Here is a 16637-nt window from a genome sequence, read left to right as displayed (position 1 = left end):
TTTAGAGAGATCTGTTCCTGCGAACAAGGAAAAAAACCTTTTTCTTGTGGCAGAGCGTACCACCATGCGCCAGGAACGACATAACGACATAAACTTAATAATAAACATAAACCTTACAACCATACATAAAATAAGCGTAAACCCTAACGACATAAACTTCAAGAATTTCACTCGAATTAAAAAAGCTCTTAAGTCGTTGACTGTATCGAAATACAGCTTTAAACATAACAAGCCGAACGTGCAACGAACCGCGTAACGCCTCCATGATGGCAGAACCGAAAGAGCATACCCTGCTCCACTTGGCACCGAAGGCAGCTGCCAAAACACGCCGCCTGCCCTAAACTGAGTTGGCCGGTATTTGGGCTGCCATATCCCAGGCCCTGACAGAACGACGAGCGAAGCTGCCAAAAGACCGCGCGCAGAAAAACAGCAGGACGGCGCAGAATGAGGCCGCGCGTTCCAAACTATGAGCGTGACTTGCGCATTTGAAATGGCAAGCCCCCCCCCCCCCCCACCCACCCCCCCCCCCGAGTGCTCTCCCGGCGAGGGCAGCAGGATATTCGACTCCAGGTGCAGTAAGGGTCATTTTGGTCATTGTGCAGAAGTCATTTCAGCTGTGCAGGCGCCCTTGGCAAGTCCGAAACATAACATTGCACTGTATAACGACTTGTGATTAGAAGTGCTCATCGGTCGGACGAACCCGCGGCACCAACACAGACTGCACCCAGACAACCCAGACACACTCAAAGCCAGACAGAAACCTATACATGCCCAGACACCCCGGTTTGGCAGGCTGTGCGGTGCGCAAACACACCATGCCCGGGCGTGTTCCGATAGGGCTCGCAGATAGATACGAGACGGCTGATGCAATGTAGCCCGTGGCTCACTGTAACGGATGTTGCTGCGCCGCGAGGGCCTCCTTTTCGCGCCGCATTCTGGACTATCGTGCCGCCCCGCTTCAGCGATTCTTCGCCAAGAAATGGGGGAGGGGGCACCCTTCCCTGTTCCAAACTAGTTGGACGGTTGGGGATCTCAATCGCTCAATCGCGGATTGGCATGCGTCGTCAAACTTGCTTTTTGGCATCAACACTAGCTTCAGTCGATAACAGGACAAACAGATGAAACGCTCATCGCGCCAGCCTACTGATCGGACGCTAAATTTGATCACATCTTCGACATGAACAGCTTTACAGTTTGAGGTACAACCTGTCAATGTGGTTGCCAAACAAAACCACGCTTTGCAATCGGCTGTTCTTTCCATACGAACACCACCAGCAGAAGCTTATGCACCGCTTACATTAGCCCTCACTTTGCTGGCACCACTGGACGCCCTTGACTAACACTTTACCCGTTGGCAGGGATCAAAATGACGATGACCATCAAACTGTTGCTCTGGATCATGACAAAGCCATCGCACTAACCGTTTGTCCCGTTACATATTTTACTACACTAGGTCGACTTAGAGTATGGCGCATGTTTTGTACTTTTCACTTGTTAGCTCAGATGCGCCCGATTTTAGTGATAATGCTACTTCCATAAAATAATTCTGAGTAGCTCACAAATTCGAGCTGAATGCCCGCTTCGGGTGGGAAAGTCACCTTGGATTTCCCGCCCACCAGTATGAAAATAATACTTTGCGCTCACCTTGCTTTTCCAACGGGTGTGTTCCGTAATGTTTGCACTACACTTAATCGTCAAAAGGCTTGTGTAGAACATGCTAAGAAAGCCTGAATCACACTAGTTAAAAATATAAAAACATGAAATGCCAAGAAAGCTTGGAGCACACTAGTTAAGCGAAAAAATATACAAACATGAAACTATCATCACGCGAATTCAACGAAACGTCACACTATGGCTTCAGACCACGTTCCCTTTAGGGTTTACCACAGCGTCTATTTTTAAATCACTTTTTGTCTTCGGGAAACGTAGCCTCACATGGTCTATAGTGACGCACTGGTTCGAATTTAAACCAATGCGCTTCGCGGTACATGACCTTCGCCGTCCGCTGCGCCAATCACCTGCGTTCATTTGTGCTGACTTTGCACTGTCTGACGCTGCTGCTGACAACTGTTCATTCATACCTGCAGAGGTACCGCTTTCAAGCTTGTGAGGCCCGCAATGTGGGGTTAAAACAGCTTGAAAGTGGCACCTCTAGTTCGTAATAGCTGACGGCGGCCCATAGCAGATTTTGCCGTTCGTCATGACGACGGCAGACGCCATGCTTCGGGTAAGACAATGACCACTAACGTCGTGCAAGTGAGTCCAAACAAATCCACTGCGCACTTGCCACAGAATGTACTGACCGCCCAAAGTGAAAAGTCTTTGCTTCGATTGTCTTCCCACGTGTGGCCCAGGTAGGGGGCGCAAGTTGCACCTGTGCTCCCCTATAAGCTTGGCCCCAAAGGACCCGAAGGTCCCCTCCAAAGATCTGAGGACCAGTGGGGGCAGACGGACTAGCCGAAGTTGGCATTTACTAACGGAATGGTCGCCGTAATGACTATTTAGGGGGTCACCTCTTTGCATTGGTCGGACCTCTGCACAATGCAAGGCCGTGTGCCGGCCAGGGGCCCATCGAGCCTAACTTTGGTACTTTGTCGATAAGAGATCCCGTTTCGGCCAGGAGAACACTTGCTGAACATGGACAGGACACAACACGTCCCTGTCATGGACATGGACAGGGACGAATGGCCGTGGTCTCCAATAACAAAGAACCTGTTACGTTGGTTGGGAGCCCCTGACACTGAGGGGAGATATGATAACTTAAAACGGGAGTCCGCAATAAGCCGTGGAAGGGCCATGTGCCAGTCAGGGCCCCCAGAACCGAACGGGGGGCCCACCATCCCATTTCAGCCAAGGGTCCGTCAAGTTGAAGTGGTGTCCTTGCGTCATTTCTTGGACCACCTGCGGCGATATGGAATCTTGTTGCGTCAATAAAGACACCTGCGTCGAACTGGCACAAACTGCCCGGGTCGAAGGTCTTCCCGTGCCAGGGAGAGCACCAATTTAATAAACATCTCTTTAAAGCCTCCGGATCAATCAGGGGACCCCGCCGCCGTTTCGCCAGGATGACAGCTGGTAGACATCTCTTGATTGGACGGAATGGCCCTGCGCCCTTGGCTGAGAACGATTAAGTGCCCCCTAGTGTTCTACTCTTCTCATAGGGTCCCCAGCCTGGAAAGGGGTGAGGGGTCTCATTCGTGTACAATTAAGTGAATAGAAATGCGGTAAAAAGGTCGGCACGCGCCCGCTTCTTCCAGATTATTGACGTCAACATGCCAACACAACTGCAACTTCCTACAGCTTCTGGCTTGTACCAGCAACAAAAGGTGAAAATAAAAAAGCAAAGATAACGCCACTCGTGTAATCAAATGGACCACATCGAGTGATTTTTTGGGAGAGCGGAGGCGGGGATTTCGTTAACGGGGACTCTTTGACAATCATGTGCCCCTTCCTCTCTTTGCAATGCTCTGCCTGCGCCCGTGTCACTTCCCCGGCTGGCTCCGCCCCTCCCCACGGAACCAAAACATTTCGCTATCCGAGCTATCGCTATCCACGCTGTATCTGCGAGAAAGGAAACGCACGAATGCCGTCGTAGCCTGTCACGCCAAAAAGCCATCGGGGAAGGAGCTCGGCCGACCGCTCCCGACACACACTGCGAGACTCCGGCAGCGACAGCGGCAGCGAGATCACCGCGATCGCTACGGTTGTCGTTCGAACATCCACCGGCCCGAACCTCAAGCACGGGCTCTGCGCGAGTGCCGCTTCAGAGCATATCTAATGCATAAAATCGGAACAGTCGCTGGCTTGATTCTCTGAGTTCAGGGCTGAGCAACCATCAGAAGAATTGTCATCCACGCGCCTTGCAAATATCGATTGCAGTGCAATGTCAGCTCTTGCTATCGTTAGGTAAAGTCAATAGCGACGGTCAAATAAATATGCCTGCCTGTCATATGGTGCGTCCCCTTAGTTGCGCACGGATAAGCGGCAAAATTTCACTAAGCCTACAATATTAAGCCTCAATTATTTTGCCAACAGACGCTTTAATGTCAGTGGGAGCTTGTGAATACGATGAGCCATGGCATACACTAACATTAAATTATATCGGACCCGCAGCCGGTATGATCTCTTTTGAGTTGTCGGGAGGGGGGGATCTGAACACACATAATATCCGGGATTTTTCGTCAAACAATACATGTAAGCACGCCTCACGCTGCACTGGAATGCTGACACTTACCCGAACGAGCCAGCTGTCGACATCCTCGCCCAGTTCAGGTCACGGCAGGGGAAGCCTCTCAGCGGTGTCACAGCGACAGATAACGACAAAGGTAGCCTCTAAGCGGTGCCACAGCGACCGGTTCGTCCGAGGTTGTGGGGTACCGAGTGCCCCGAGGTGACGTGGTCACCATGGGCCGCCAGCACCCTGCACGTCCGAGGTGTGGGGAGCGAGTGAGCCGCTGCCGCACCGTGGCCTCCGGGTGACGTGGTTACCGTGGGCCGCCAGCACCCTGCACGTCCGAGGTGTGGGGAGCGAGTGAGCCGCTGCCGTGCCGTAGGCCCCCAGTGACCGTCACCGCAGGCCACCAGCGTGCCGCTGTCGTCCCGTGAGCTCGCCGTGGGCAGTGACATGGTGGCTTTACTTGGCGTGGCTTATGGCTCTAGCTGCCGTCAAGTTCGAGCGCAGTTTTCTCTACATTTTTACTGGAAGTAATTCCGGAATCTGATGGTCGAGAAAACTGTATTGTTTTAAAATTTTGCAAACGACACCATGGGCAGAGACGCGTAAAACCCAACAGCCGTAATCTAAAAGCAAGACCAGGGGATAGCCGAGCGAATATGTACGGCACGCAACTAATGGGATTGTTGCCAGCTAATACTGCTGTCGGCTTAAATTAGAGTGATTGCGTCGTACGAGCACGTTACATCGACGAGAATCCCAGTTATTAAAAACAGCATGAACGCCAGCCGGGGGAAGTATGAGAAAATTGTCAACTTGAGGAAATTGACCATTTTCTGACCTGATGACCAAATTGACCTTTGAGCAGAACGGCCTGGCCCAGTCGTTGCACTACCTGAGAGCTTGTGCCTTGGCCACCATTGGTCCAAGTTCGTACGGTGTTTAGCGGCAAGAACAATAATTCCGTTAAAGTTGTGCCATATTACTTGCCAAGCATTTGCATCAAGGTGTTGGATCAGGCAGATTCCCCTGCAACATCCAGTATCTCCCACGACTTCACCCCCCCCCTTGTTCGATATCGTGGAAAACGCGACATTCTGAAGGAGCGAAAAGCTGATGAGCGCAGGTCAAATTGCTCGATGACCCGTGGTCCCAGTGTCACAGGACTAAAAGCCATTGTATACACAAAGAGGAGGTCGATATGTGCCGACGGCCGCGCTCTCGTGCGTAACGCATGGACCCATCCGTTTGGTATGCTTCAACGATGGGTGTGAAGTCCCAGCAAGCAAAACAGATGATATGAAAACAACTGTACCTACGTCAATGGAGGATGCACTGGGTACAGCTCACCACTAATCGATCTTGACAGTGTCCGACCCATACGGCCAGGTATGGGTGCGGGAGTGACGTACTGGACCAGCGTCGGTCGTCACTCAGAGCGTCGGTCGTCACTTATTCCGGAAACGATCTCGATTTCAACATACTATGGGTAAGCTGAGATAGATTGGACCATCAACACTACAAAGGCGTGCAGGCCTCTGAGTTTCTACCACTGCCTGTCCAAACGCAACATTTTTGCAGACGAATCGACAATATCGGTGGACCTCCACTTATGAATTATCACGAAGGGTAACCTTTCCAACGTTTTGATGAAAGTTGTATACCTACCAGCTGTCAAAGGCGTTCGGCGTAATTCAGCCTAGTTGCTGGCATCATGTACATTGTACAACGCTGCATTGAATTCGCCCATTTACCGTCCCGTTTGCTCCACAGTGCACAAGCACTAGGCGTCTTATTGACCATTGCAGGCGGTGATAGGCCGTGGCGAGGAAACGGAAACTGTGTTGCCTTCAGAATCGTGATACCTGGGTACTATCCCAGTACTTTTTGAGACTCGCATCTGAGTACGATTCCCGATCAGTGCGCGACTCGTGACTCCGCGACTCTGATATGACACCAGGATTAAAGAGTTAGAATCACGACCTGGCTGGCTTCGATGAAGGCAGCACTTTATAAAAGCAAGAAAGGACTACAGCTTCTGGCATTTCGGCATGATCAGTTCTTATGCTGACAGTAATCAACTTTCCACATGTCAGGAGATACTACACGACGTATCAAGGTACACGACACTATCAAGCAAACATCGCATTACTTCATATGAGACGTTGCTAAAAAAAACACCAGCAGCAACCTCATGATCATGAGCACAGCTTGCAGCATTAAGCGTTGGCAATATTACCAACGTTTGCTGGACAGCGTTGTGTAACCAACACCTCGTGGTATCTTGGAAGCGACGCCTCGTGGTGCATTGGAGGCGACGCAGGTCTGTCTGGGACTCAGCTCCGCTTGGTTTGTGCGAAGCCGTCGAGGCCCAGCCCCCAGCAAGGGTCGGGCGCACGCACGTGCCGCTCACACGGTATCGTGTATCACCCTGTGTACGCGCGCCGCGTTTTATTTGCGTCTTGAAGCGCACGGCACAATGTCAATGTCAAGCCTGCACTTGCAACACGGCTGGTTTGCCTCGCGCTGCGTTGTAGGCCTCACCGGCAGCGTTCGTCTACCGGCAGCGTTCTACCGGTTGTGCTACCGGCAGCGTTCTACCGGTTGTGCTACCGGCAGCGTTCTACCGGTTGTGCTACCGGCAGCGTTCTACCGGTTGTGCTACCGGCAGCGTTCTACCGGTTGTGCTACCGGCAGCGTTCGTCGTGGCAGCCTCCCTAAGATTGAGCGTGAATTTTGTTGGAATGGTGAAACTTGCTTAAGCAGCTCTGTTTTAAAAACAATTTGTAGACGTGTCGCCTCAAATAGCACCACAGCGAGCAACGATTGTGAAGAAAAAAATCGCGAGCAGCTACGAACACAGCTAAGGTTCTGGCGACAAGCAGTCACCACATGGCGCGTTCGGCGAAGGCTGCGAACAGCCGCGGACGGTACCGTCCGCAGGTCAAGCTCACCACTAGGCACCAGTGGTCAACCGGCGCGCCCCAGCAACCAGAGGTACGGGGTTCGATTCCCTGCGGTGACCGCCCTTCCTGCCAGGGTGAGAGGCAGGCGACACCACGTAGCCTCCACAGCTGAGTGCGCGATGGAGCCCCCCTGGCCAGGGTGACAAGCAGGCGACACCACAAAGCCTCCAAAGCTGAGTACGCCGCAGAGCCCCCATGCTGATCTCACCATTCGCGTCGCGAGGGGATAAGGTGTCAGGCTCGACCGCGAGGCTCCCTCGTCTGGCGCTGCACCGGAAGCTGGACCGGAGCGTGCGGCACGTTCGGGTCGAGTCCACAGGCTCACTAACTGCGCACCGCCCCCGACCGCGGCGCCGGAGACGCGGCGAGGATCCGGCCGGATGGGGGGAGATAGCCGGCGGAGGCACAGTTATCATCCGCTTCCAGGTCGGGGCTACGCGACACTGCACGGGTCAACGGGTCAAAGGCCGGCGGTGCGCGTCACTCCGTTCAGCTCCGTTCCGTTCAGCCTCGTTCCGTTCAGTTCAACTGCGCTCAGCTCCGGTTCAGTGGGCACGCTCAGGCCCCAGGATCGCATGCGGGGACGTAGTTTCGCGTGCGAAGACGCAGTTTCGCGAAAGAGTTGGAGGGATGCAGGGGAGGGGGCTCAGCAGTAGAAAATGACGCAACCTACGTGGTTCCGCAAAGCGAGTTGGAGGGGAGGAAGGGGGGGGGGGGCTGAGCAGTAGAAAATGACGCAACCTGGCACCACAGTCACACCAACAACGATTCTCCTCCGGATCTGGCCCACTTTCTTCTCAGCGTTGTGTGTGTATGCGTGCGGGGGGCTGAAAACCGCCAACTGAAAAGCAAGCTACACCCGCACTCGCATGCCATGTGAATAATTTTGTTGTCATTGAAATAACCCTCGATGAGTTCAATCATCTTGACGCGACGCTGCTATCCATTGGATGAGGCCTAGATCGACTGCCTTCATGGCTTCACGGAGCGAAGACCACTCCCTCCGCAGTTTTAATGACATGGATACTCCCAATATCTCGGAACATTTCCAGGGCGTCCGCTTGATATATATCAATGACGTGAAGCATGTGTTCCGCATGCCTAGAGCATTCAGCGAACACCTAAACTGATAACTGCAGGGAGTGATAATTGTCTGCATAGTGATTATCATCCCAGCAGTGTGTGGTGTCATATCAGGGACACGTAGAGATTGTATGGTGATTGGATACGCAATTACCATTGAATTCCTAGCCTAATCAACACTACTGTTACCTTTGCCTTTCCCGTCGCCTACAAATCCAGTCAGTGAAAATGCTCGAAAGGTGCACTGATGTAATAAAGTGGCTCCAAGCAATTCTCAAACAAATCAATCGAAACAAGTTTCTTCTTTGATTGTTGGAAAATGATTTGTGCTTAAAATCCAGTCCCACTATTCTGATTTTTTCAATGACAATTCGGGTTTGCAGACTTTTCCGGTCAAGGGCACTTTCTAGCAGGAGTTGTGATCCCAATACGTGAGAACTTGTGCATCGTGTGGATAATTACTGCGTTATAAAATTTTCGTCCCATGCTATTTGTAACGGGATTTCGTGTTTCTCAAACGCTTATGCATTTATGATACGCTCCATTTCACCCCTTTCTAATTTCCATCGCACAGAAAGGACCGATTTCTCATAACCCACCTTGGTAGTTAAGACGAACTTCAACAAACAGTACGCATTGAAACAGATAAACCAACAGAAAACTCAGCTGCGTAATGTGAGCGGCAGCTACTAACCTGTCACGCTGCGCGCGCCTCCTTCGCCGCCCAGCGCTTGCTCACCGCCCCGCCCGGCCGATCCCCGCGGGCGACTCCCTCCTCGCCCAGCGCTGGCCCGCCGCCCCCGCCCTGCCGATCCGCCCCAGGCGTCTGTCGCGCCTCCAGCAGAGCCGGTGCCCCCCCTCCCCGGCTCCGAGTGTCACGTGACCCCCTCCGGGGGTCTCGTTCCCTTTGTGCAGCTGCGGCGGCCCGGCGGCGGGCGTTGGGCACCGGCGGGCGTGGGGCCGCCGCCGGCGGCGGCCGGGTGCCGATTACAAAAGGCGCTCGTATCGCCGCCGCCGCGAGGGTTTGGCGTCCGTCTGCGCCTCTGCAGGTGAGCAGGTCTGGAAGGCGGTGCGTGAGGGGAGGATCGCCGTCGGATTGTAGGGGGGAAAAGACACGAGAAAGTTAGCCTCTTAGCTCCTAGAAGAGCAGATAAGAAGCGTGGCACGTCTAAAAATGAGGGCTGTGCCCCAGACCGATACAGTCTGTGACCAGTATTCTGAATTTCATCAATCGAATTTTCGGGAAAGGGAGAGTATCACCTTTGGAGATCATCGGCTTCAAGTGTTCTGTCATAACCGCGCAAGGCCAGTGAATGCAAGCAAACAAGGGGCTAATTAAACGAAAGGTCACACTAGTTAAACAAGAGATATGACAACGCATCGCATAAAGCGAGTCAAGACGCCCGCAAAATCGCATCGCGAACAACGCTGGACTGATTCTCCAATCCATGCTTGCTAGACAAAAATGTGCTACCTGCTTCAATCCTGTGAATGGAGATGAGATTCAGATCTTCGGGCTGGACCTGAATACTCAAAATTAACAGTGCTGTTCTGGTTGTCGTCGGAATGCAATAGGCCTTCCTCCCCGACTGGACGTGATGACATGCTGCCCTAAAAGTTCCAGGTAGACACGTCAATGAAAAAGACCGAGAACATGCGATGTTGCTTTACAACACGCAAGAAATGACGTGTGACTGTGACGTGCTAAACTCGGCTTTTAGCAAACATTTTCTTGCCTGATCCCCTTTGTGGAATTCTGCCTATGCCTCGCTGAAAATAAACAGGATAAATAAAATCACCGCAGCAGAAACTTTCCTGCATATGAGAAGTGCAAGCGGTCGAGCTCAAACAAATCCTCAATGAAGTTGCGTGCGCAGTAGTCTCCATAGATACCTCACAGCGCGCGCTCGCGTCAGCACCAGCTGACTCAGCTCGGGGCCGGGGAGCTGGAACCTCGTCATAAAACGCATGGCGCTGACAGGTTCACCGCTTGCCATATTCAGGGCGCATGAGTGAAAACTCAACTCATGTGGAATCGTCTAAAATTGGAACCAGCGCGTCTAAAACATCCAAGACCGCGTCGTGCACTGCGGCACGTTACTCCTTGGCTAGGCCATGTTGCTGTTGAGCTGAAATCTCACGATCGGGCGGCAGGGTCACAAAAATCCCTGCTTAGGGTGAGCTTTGACCCCAGAAAACAATTCGGTTAAAAATGCTCCGACTGTTTTCATGACAGAATTGCACGGCCAAAGATGTGCATTTAAGAGCCTCCAGCACGGTTCGTGAGTGTGGAAGATAATATTTTGACATGTGAACAACAGAAGACATGGGGCCGCGCTGGCTCAGCACGGCTGACGTGGAAAGGTAGGCTGGATACTAGCCAAAGCCGGTTGATCTGGCAAGAGCAGACGCTTCGGGGCATTGCAAGACACGAGGAAGAGCTCCTGCTGCCCTGTCTAACCAAAAAAGTTCGGTGATATAAATTTCCGACAAACCAAGATGACGCTGGGTTCATGCAGTTCAGCGGTAGGTAAGCTTTAAGTCCACGTAAAGTTTCGGGAACGGCAACACACTTTGCAGGTTCACATCCTGAATCTAAAGAGGCATGTGCAAGACCTTCAGGTCAGGGGTATAGCCATGCGTCACTACGCCAACACAAGACTGCTTCGCTCGATAACCCAAATCGGTAGTTCAGAGAAGCCCCTCACTGCCAACAGGATTCCACTAGACACGATATGAAAGCTGAGCGAAGACTGCTAAGAAGTTGCCAAGAAGAACGACCACTTTATAGGCCAAAAGTCATAGCTGGCGCTTAGTCATGCACCCGTCGGCAGGGCTGCCAAACGGACGATGGCCCTATCGCAGCGAACTGCCATATTGCATCATGCTGTGGTTTAATGCATGTCAGAATACGTCCTCCAGGCACTTCACAGCATTGACGCGGATTATCAGAAATTAGCTACATGGGTGAAAAGGAGTTTAGAGTCGTTTTACTCGCGCGTACTTTACCCTGGCATCATGCTGAAGCACATGCTTCTGTTCAGCCATTCGCAGACCACACGTACGTATCTGTATGCTTGACATCAGCGAACTTGCTTACCGAAATCACATGGACAGTGTCTGCCGGGATTAAATTTGCATTGGCCGTCAAACACTTCAATTAATGCTGTCCAATTTATGACGGAGGTTTTTTGAATTCACAGAAGATTTCTTCGGATGACGGTTTTGTTAAAACGTAACGAGTGCTTATGGCTTCAACCATATTTTCAATCGCTCGATCGCTCGCTGATCTCCAAAAAAGCTGAGGGGGGGGGGGCGACTGGCGGGGTGTCCCGATCTCTCTAAAAGCTGACGGGAGGGGGATTACAACTGCGCTCCTGTGGCGTAGCGCATGCTACCGCGAATGCCACCCTCCCCCCCCCCCCCTGCGGCAGCTTTGTATCACGGGGTCAGGCGTGGGTTCAGCGCGAGGTCTGAAGGTCGCGAGTACCGACGCCGCGGGCGACGGCGCCTCTGAGCCGGCGTCTGGCAGCGCGGACGCCTGCCCAGCCTTGACATGGACCGCCGCGTGCCAGGCTGCCAGCTGCACGCTGAAACCCGCGCACAGGTGCGTGCGGTGACCTTGGGCGGCGTCTGCGGCCACCCCGACCCGACCGCGCCCCGGGCGAAGCACGTGAGGCGCCGGCGCGTGTCCCACAGGATGAGGCCTCTGCGCTGCATCGAGGGAGGATGTCCGTGTCCGTGCTGCAAGGGACGACGCCTGGCGCGCGATAGCGTGGCGCTACCGTCGCGCCGACTGAGTCACATGGTGCAATCACCGTAGTGCGATGTGCTGTCCAATGTCACTGCGAGGCGGTGCACGCTGTTTCGGTTGGCGTTGACACCTCTGGGCTTGTGCGCAGTAACGTTCTTCAAAAGGAGTGCTCCACATTTGTATCGGGGTCTGAACTAATTAGCTATCTTACAGATCATTTGATGCAGTCCGCGGCCCTGCCCTTCTCAAAACCTAAGCCCCTTCAGATTCTGAGCTACGCGCCCGTGAAGATGTGCAGACTATTTTGTGGATGCTACTTTAAAGCCACCCGGGCATCCATGGCACCATAAAAACGTCATTCAAATCTTGCCATTCCATTAACCATTGGGAGATCAAGGACAATACAAATGCTGCTGTCGAAACGCTCACGTCAGGCGTTCGTGAACACGGTTTTCAGACGTACCGGCCGCCAGCTGGCTCTCGAAGCAATGCCGTGGAAGGTTGGATGGTTTAGTCGAACAATGACGCATCAATTAGCGCATTTACTGCACTGAGAAATTGTGTTGTCTATAGCAAGTCTTTTCCACTTTAAATTATACCAATAGTTATAAGTGGGCTTATTTCCATCATATCTGATGTCTGGTTCAATACCTCGAAGTGTGGAACATTTCCTTCAGGGAGTTCCTCATGCGTGTGGATAATGGATGGGTAATGCACGCCAGGGAGCTGATTCCTGGAAGTATATCATACAGTGGCCTCCACTTAGACATCTTTCCCTGCGTCACTCGGTGTTCTTTATCTTGCGTTTCTTCTTGTTCTTTAACGAAGCCAGCCCGCTGCCTAAAATGAGCGCCGCTATAAAAAGTTGATTAAAGCGAGCAGCATTGCTTGATCGATGAGCTTCTTCAACAGGCACGTTTAGTCGATATCGTCCCGGAGCCGTTGATCAGCCACGAAAACAAATAATTGGATAAAGCGACACTGCCAGCAGCCGTGGCCACGCCCCCCTGCGAAACGAAATCCGCTCCTACATCATACGGTACCTAAGCCATGGGTCAAAGGTTGCGGGAAGGGAGGCATCGATGTTTTTGTGAAGCCCAGGCCCCTCCGTGCCCGGACGTGCGCCATTCGACGGCGGTCGACGACGACGCGCGCGACGGCAGCTGATCTGTTTACACATGAACCGCTCAATTCCATGAGCCCCGTCGGTGACTGGTCAGGGTGCACTGGTGGGCGTGGCGACGCGGTCGTTCAAGGTCGTCAACGGACAGCGACGCACTCTCCCGGTCACTTGGGTTTATACTGTTCTTACAACGCCGGCGGCGGGTGTTTATTTTATTTCCAAGAGAACTCTATAGGCGCTATCTTGAGTCAAGCGAAGCATTGGCGTCACTCCCCCTGCCGCCAAGATGGCGGCGTGAGCCCAGTAATAGCCAAGCTAAGCTGCGGAAGTCCGCTCTGCCTTGGCGCCATCCCATGGGTTGGAATAGGCTAGAGGATACCCGGCTCTAGGTCTCGCCGACCGCGGGGGTGGACACATGCATGTCTTTGCCACCATCTGTGCTTGGGAAGGTCCGGTTAAGGGCACATCACGCACCTGCATCTGACGATATCGGACGCAGCGGTGTTCACACAGCAGCCTTTTCTGTAACTTTGCAACTCTGGTGGTTTAGTGACTGACGTGCGGCAGTCACTCGTAATTAGTGGCAGTGGGGTCAGGGCAGAGCAGCCCAATAGGTTCGAATCTCACACATGGAGTCGCATTTCCGCCCGCACACCATCGCCGCCAGCTGCCACGTGCCAGACGGTCCAGTCGTACCATTACATGCATGACAAAGTCTCATGCTACTGTTCGGCCAACAGACTTGGTCAAAATCGTCCCTCAGTTCGGATCGTTTGGGTGGTGGGATCAGCATCCAAGCAACCAGGGGTGCCTACCCTGGACAATGAAAAATTGCGAGATTTAATTTTTAAATAAAACAAATTTCCATGTCGTTTCGATCATGACAGTTACTGGTCAGCCTTCAGGGCAGCGCTGTCACACGTATTAATGACAACGTCGTATAATGATTCATAAAATAAAAATAATTTACCAGGCATTTCATTCATTTTATCTCCCGCGGCAAGTACAAATATTTCAAGTCGCTTGGCGCGAGCCCTCATGCCGGAGGGCTGACTGGCATGGCGGTGTCGACTGTTATCAGCTGTTATCCGTGCGTCGGCGAGTACAGCCATCACTTCGCGTCTCTACCCCGACCGGCCCCGCGCGCATGCGCAGAGGCTGAATCAGCCTGACACGCTTCACACTCCTCGAAGCCTCACCTCAGCATCAACCACAAACAACATCAGCCCGTATCGGAAACGCGGTATGCAAGCTTTTGGGACGGCATCGGCTGTCTCATCCACTTGGCCAACGCGGTACAGCTGACAGCGCCTTGGCACGTGCCGCGCAACCTGCCGCCAACACCGCAGCGGGTTCAAGGGTTCAAGCAAGAACTTTTTCGCCGTCAATGGGCGCTCAGAGATCAGAGGATGATGATGCAAAGACGATTCAGTTTCGCCTCTTTCCTTGCCGTGTCACAAGTGTGCCGTTCTACGTCCCAAAGAACGATGTGCCCTGCACCACCTAGCACACCTTTTTGTATTGCGCACGGGGAGACAAATGTCTGGCGTTTCTCGCTGGGCACAGTAGCGTTCTGAAACTGGCAATGCAAATAGATCCAAGCTCCTGCCGAAGGCACGATTTTGTTTGTAACAACTAAAACAAAGTCCCACAAGTTCCCCCAATTCAAGCCCAAATGTCAGAACGTGGAACCTAAACCACGATTAAAACTTACCGTTATGCGCCATACGCTAAGAAGCAATTCAAACCCTCACATGATTATCGGTTAGGCCGCTGTACCCCGCATGCAGTGCTATGATAACGCAAAGGACGCTGGTACGGTGTATCCCGCGACATAAATTAACATGTGCCGCCTTTTCTGTAAACGCTAACGGATCATTTTCTTTCCCTTGTGGCATGGGACAAAGCCAAAAAATGGCGGGTAGTCACGTTTCTGGTGCATTCATCGGGTTTCAACAGGCTTTGATAGATAAACAGCAAAGCCAGCACCGTTTGCACCAATTCACGGCAGGATAAAGTCAACGAAAGGGATTTGCAAAAGTCTCCCAGCAGATCTATAGCTGATTTCACGACCTAGATAAATGTTGCAACTCGAGCCTGACCTAGCGAGACAATATCTGCCAGCATTGTGATGTCTTCGTCCAGCGGTTCGGCTCAGCTCGGTCAGAGAGAGACGTGTAGCGACGCGTCGGTCTGCATTGGACCGAGTCCAGCGGCGTCCTGCCCCTGCTATCCCAGGCAGGCACGACATAACATTTAGTTCGGGTGAACTACCACTCATAAGTCACCTTGCGTACATGCGCCTATCATGCGTCCCGTACGATCCGCCACGGAACGGCGGTCAGCGCCCGCGGTGGTAGGTTCCACCGGCCGCATTCCACCGCGCGGCCGAGGCCGCGCCGCGACACGGCAGGGACAGCATGCTGCGCCGCCGGGCCGGCTGGGCGTGCTCACAGCAAGCGTGACATTCAGGGGTCACTCGTATCTCTATCTGTTTTTTTTTCACCGGGCGCATAAACCACGATGGGAGTTGCGCGTTATCGCTATTTCCATCAACCACCCAGCACCGAATGCCGCGTCAGGCGATGTGCGTGCCTATCGCGTGAAATCGTCAGATTAGCGCATGCCGCTCTGAGAAAATTTCACTCACCACACCAAAAATTGTTACATGGCTATGAAAAGGGACAGTGAAGTTGCGGTACCAAATCCTCTCTTCCCGTTGTTGGTCTAGGTACCCGTAAAAACCTCGCTATTGATAGATCAATGACCAAAACGGCGCTCTCATCCAGCACTTGTGGCCAATTACCATTTTAGGCTGCGCTAGACACGTTGTCAACCAAGGGCGCAGCTGCCGTGTGCGCACCACACCGGAGTCAAAGGCACCAATCACGGCCCCGCCCTCAAAACGCCGCAGGTGAGCGCCATCCCGCCACAAACGACCCCTGGCGAAGGGCAAAGCCTGCTCAAACAGCGCCCAGGTCGAACCGCGCTGGTGAAGAACACGCTCGCCACGCTACACCGACTCCATTTTTACTGTGAAGAAGCTTGACGGGCCGACGATCACTGCCGTCGCTGACGGCCGACGCTGGAGCCGGCAGCCCAATCGATGCGGCTGGGCTCCTCGGCGGCCTTCCGGCGCCGGCGAGCTGCCCAGCTCGCGGCGACCGGAATCAATAGCCGCCGCACCCACCTCTGCATGACTGGGCCAGATCAGCTGGACGCTGGGGCCGGCTGGCGGGCGGCGGCGGCGGCGGCGGCGACGGCGGCAGCGGTCGGCTCGGGTCGGGTCACCTCACCGCCGCGGGCGGGACGGGGCGCGGCGCAAGTGGCGCGGCGCCCAGCCGAGGTCGACTGTCGGCGCCGGCGCTCGTCGCCACCGACGGGGCTGGGTCAGCGCGCGCAGCTGTCGGAGCAGGCGGCGGCCGGCGGTTCGAGCGACGCACCGTTCGCCGCCGCGCGCCGGCTCGACGCAGAGAACCGTCGGCCGCGTTCGGGTGGGATCACCCGCTCGGAGGCGCCGGCGTCGGGTGGCGCGCG

The 16637-nt window shown here is 53.7% G+C and overlaps 1 protein-coding gene across 2 annotated transcripts in view; it reads right to left on the bottom strand.

Annotated features, from left to right (window-relative positions):
• Positions 1–16411, bottom strand: part of LOC119095370 (uncharacterized) — a 34381-nt gene extending 17970 nt beyond the window's left edge. The window contains exon 1 of one of the 2 annotated variants that reach the window (XM_037218214.1): positions 16291–16411. In XM_037218214.1, the coding sequence (XP_037074109.1) occupies positions 16291–16298 (8 nt within the window). In that variant the 5' untranslated portion in view covers positions 16299–16411. Of the gene's footprint in view, positions 1–7348; positions 7458–16290 lie in introns of those variants that run through there. The other variant, XM_037218215.1, reaches the window with a different exon arrangement.
• Between the last annotated feature and the right edge of the window lie 226 nt (positions 16412–16637).

Source organism: Pollicipes pollicipes, unplaced genomic scaffold (genome assembly GCF_011947565.3).
Source record: "Pollicipes pollicipes isolate AB1234 unplaced genomic scaffold, Ppol_2.1 Scaffold_4219;HRSCAF=4965_pilon_pilon_pilon, whole genome shotgun sequence".
Classification (NCBI taxonomy): Eukaryota; Metazoa; Arthropoda; class Thecostraca; order Pollicipedomorpha; family Pollicipedidae; genus Pollicipes; species Pollicipes pollicipes.
The sequence above is the reverse complement of the archived record's forward strand: the minus strand, read 5'-3'. Positions and strand labels throughout refer to the sequence as shown.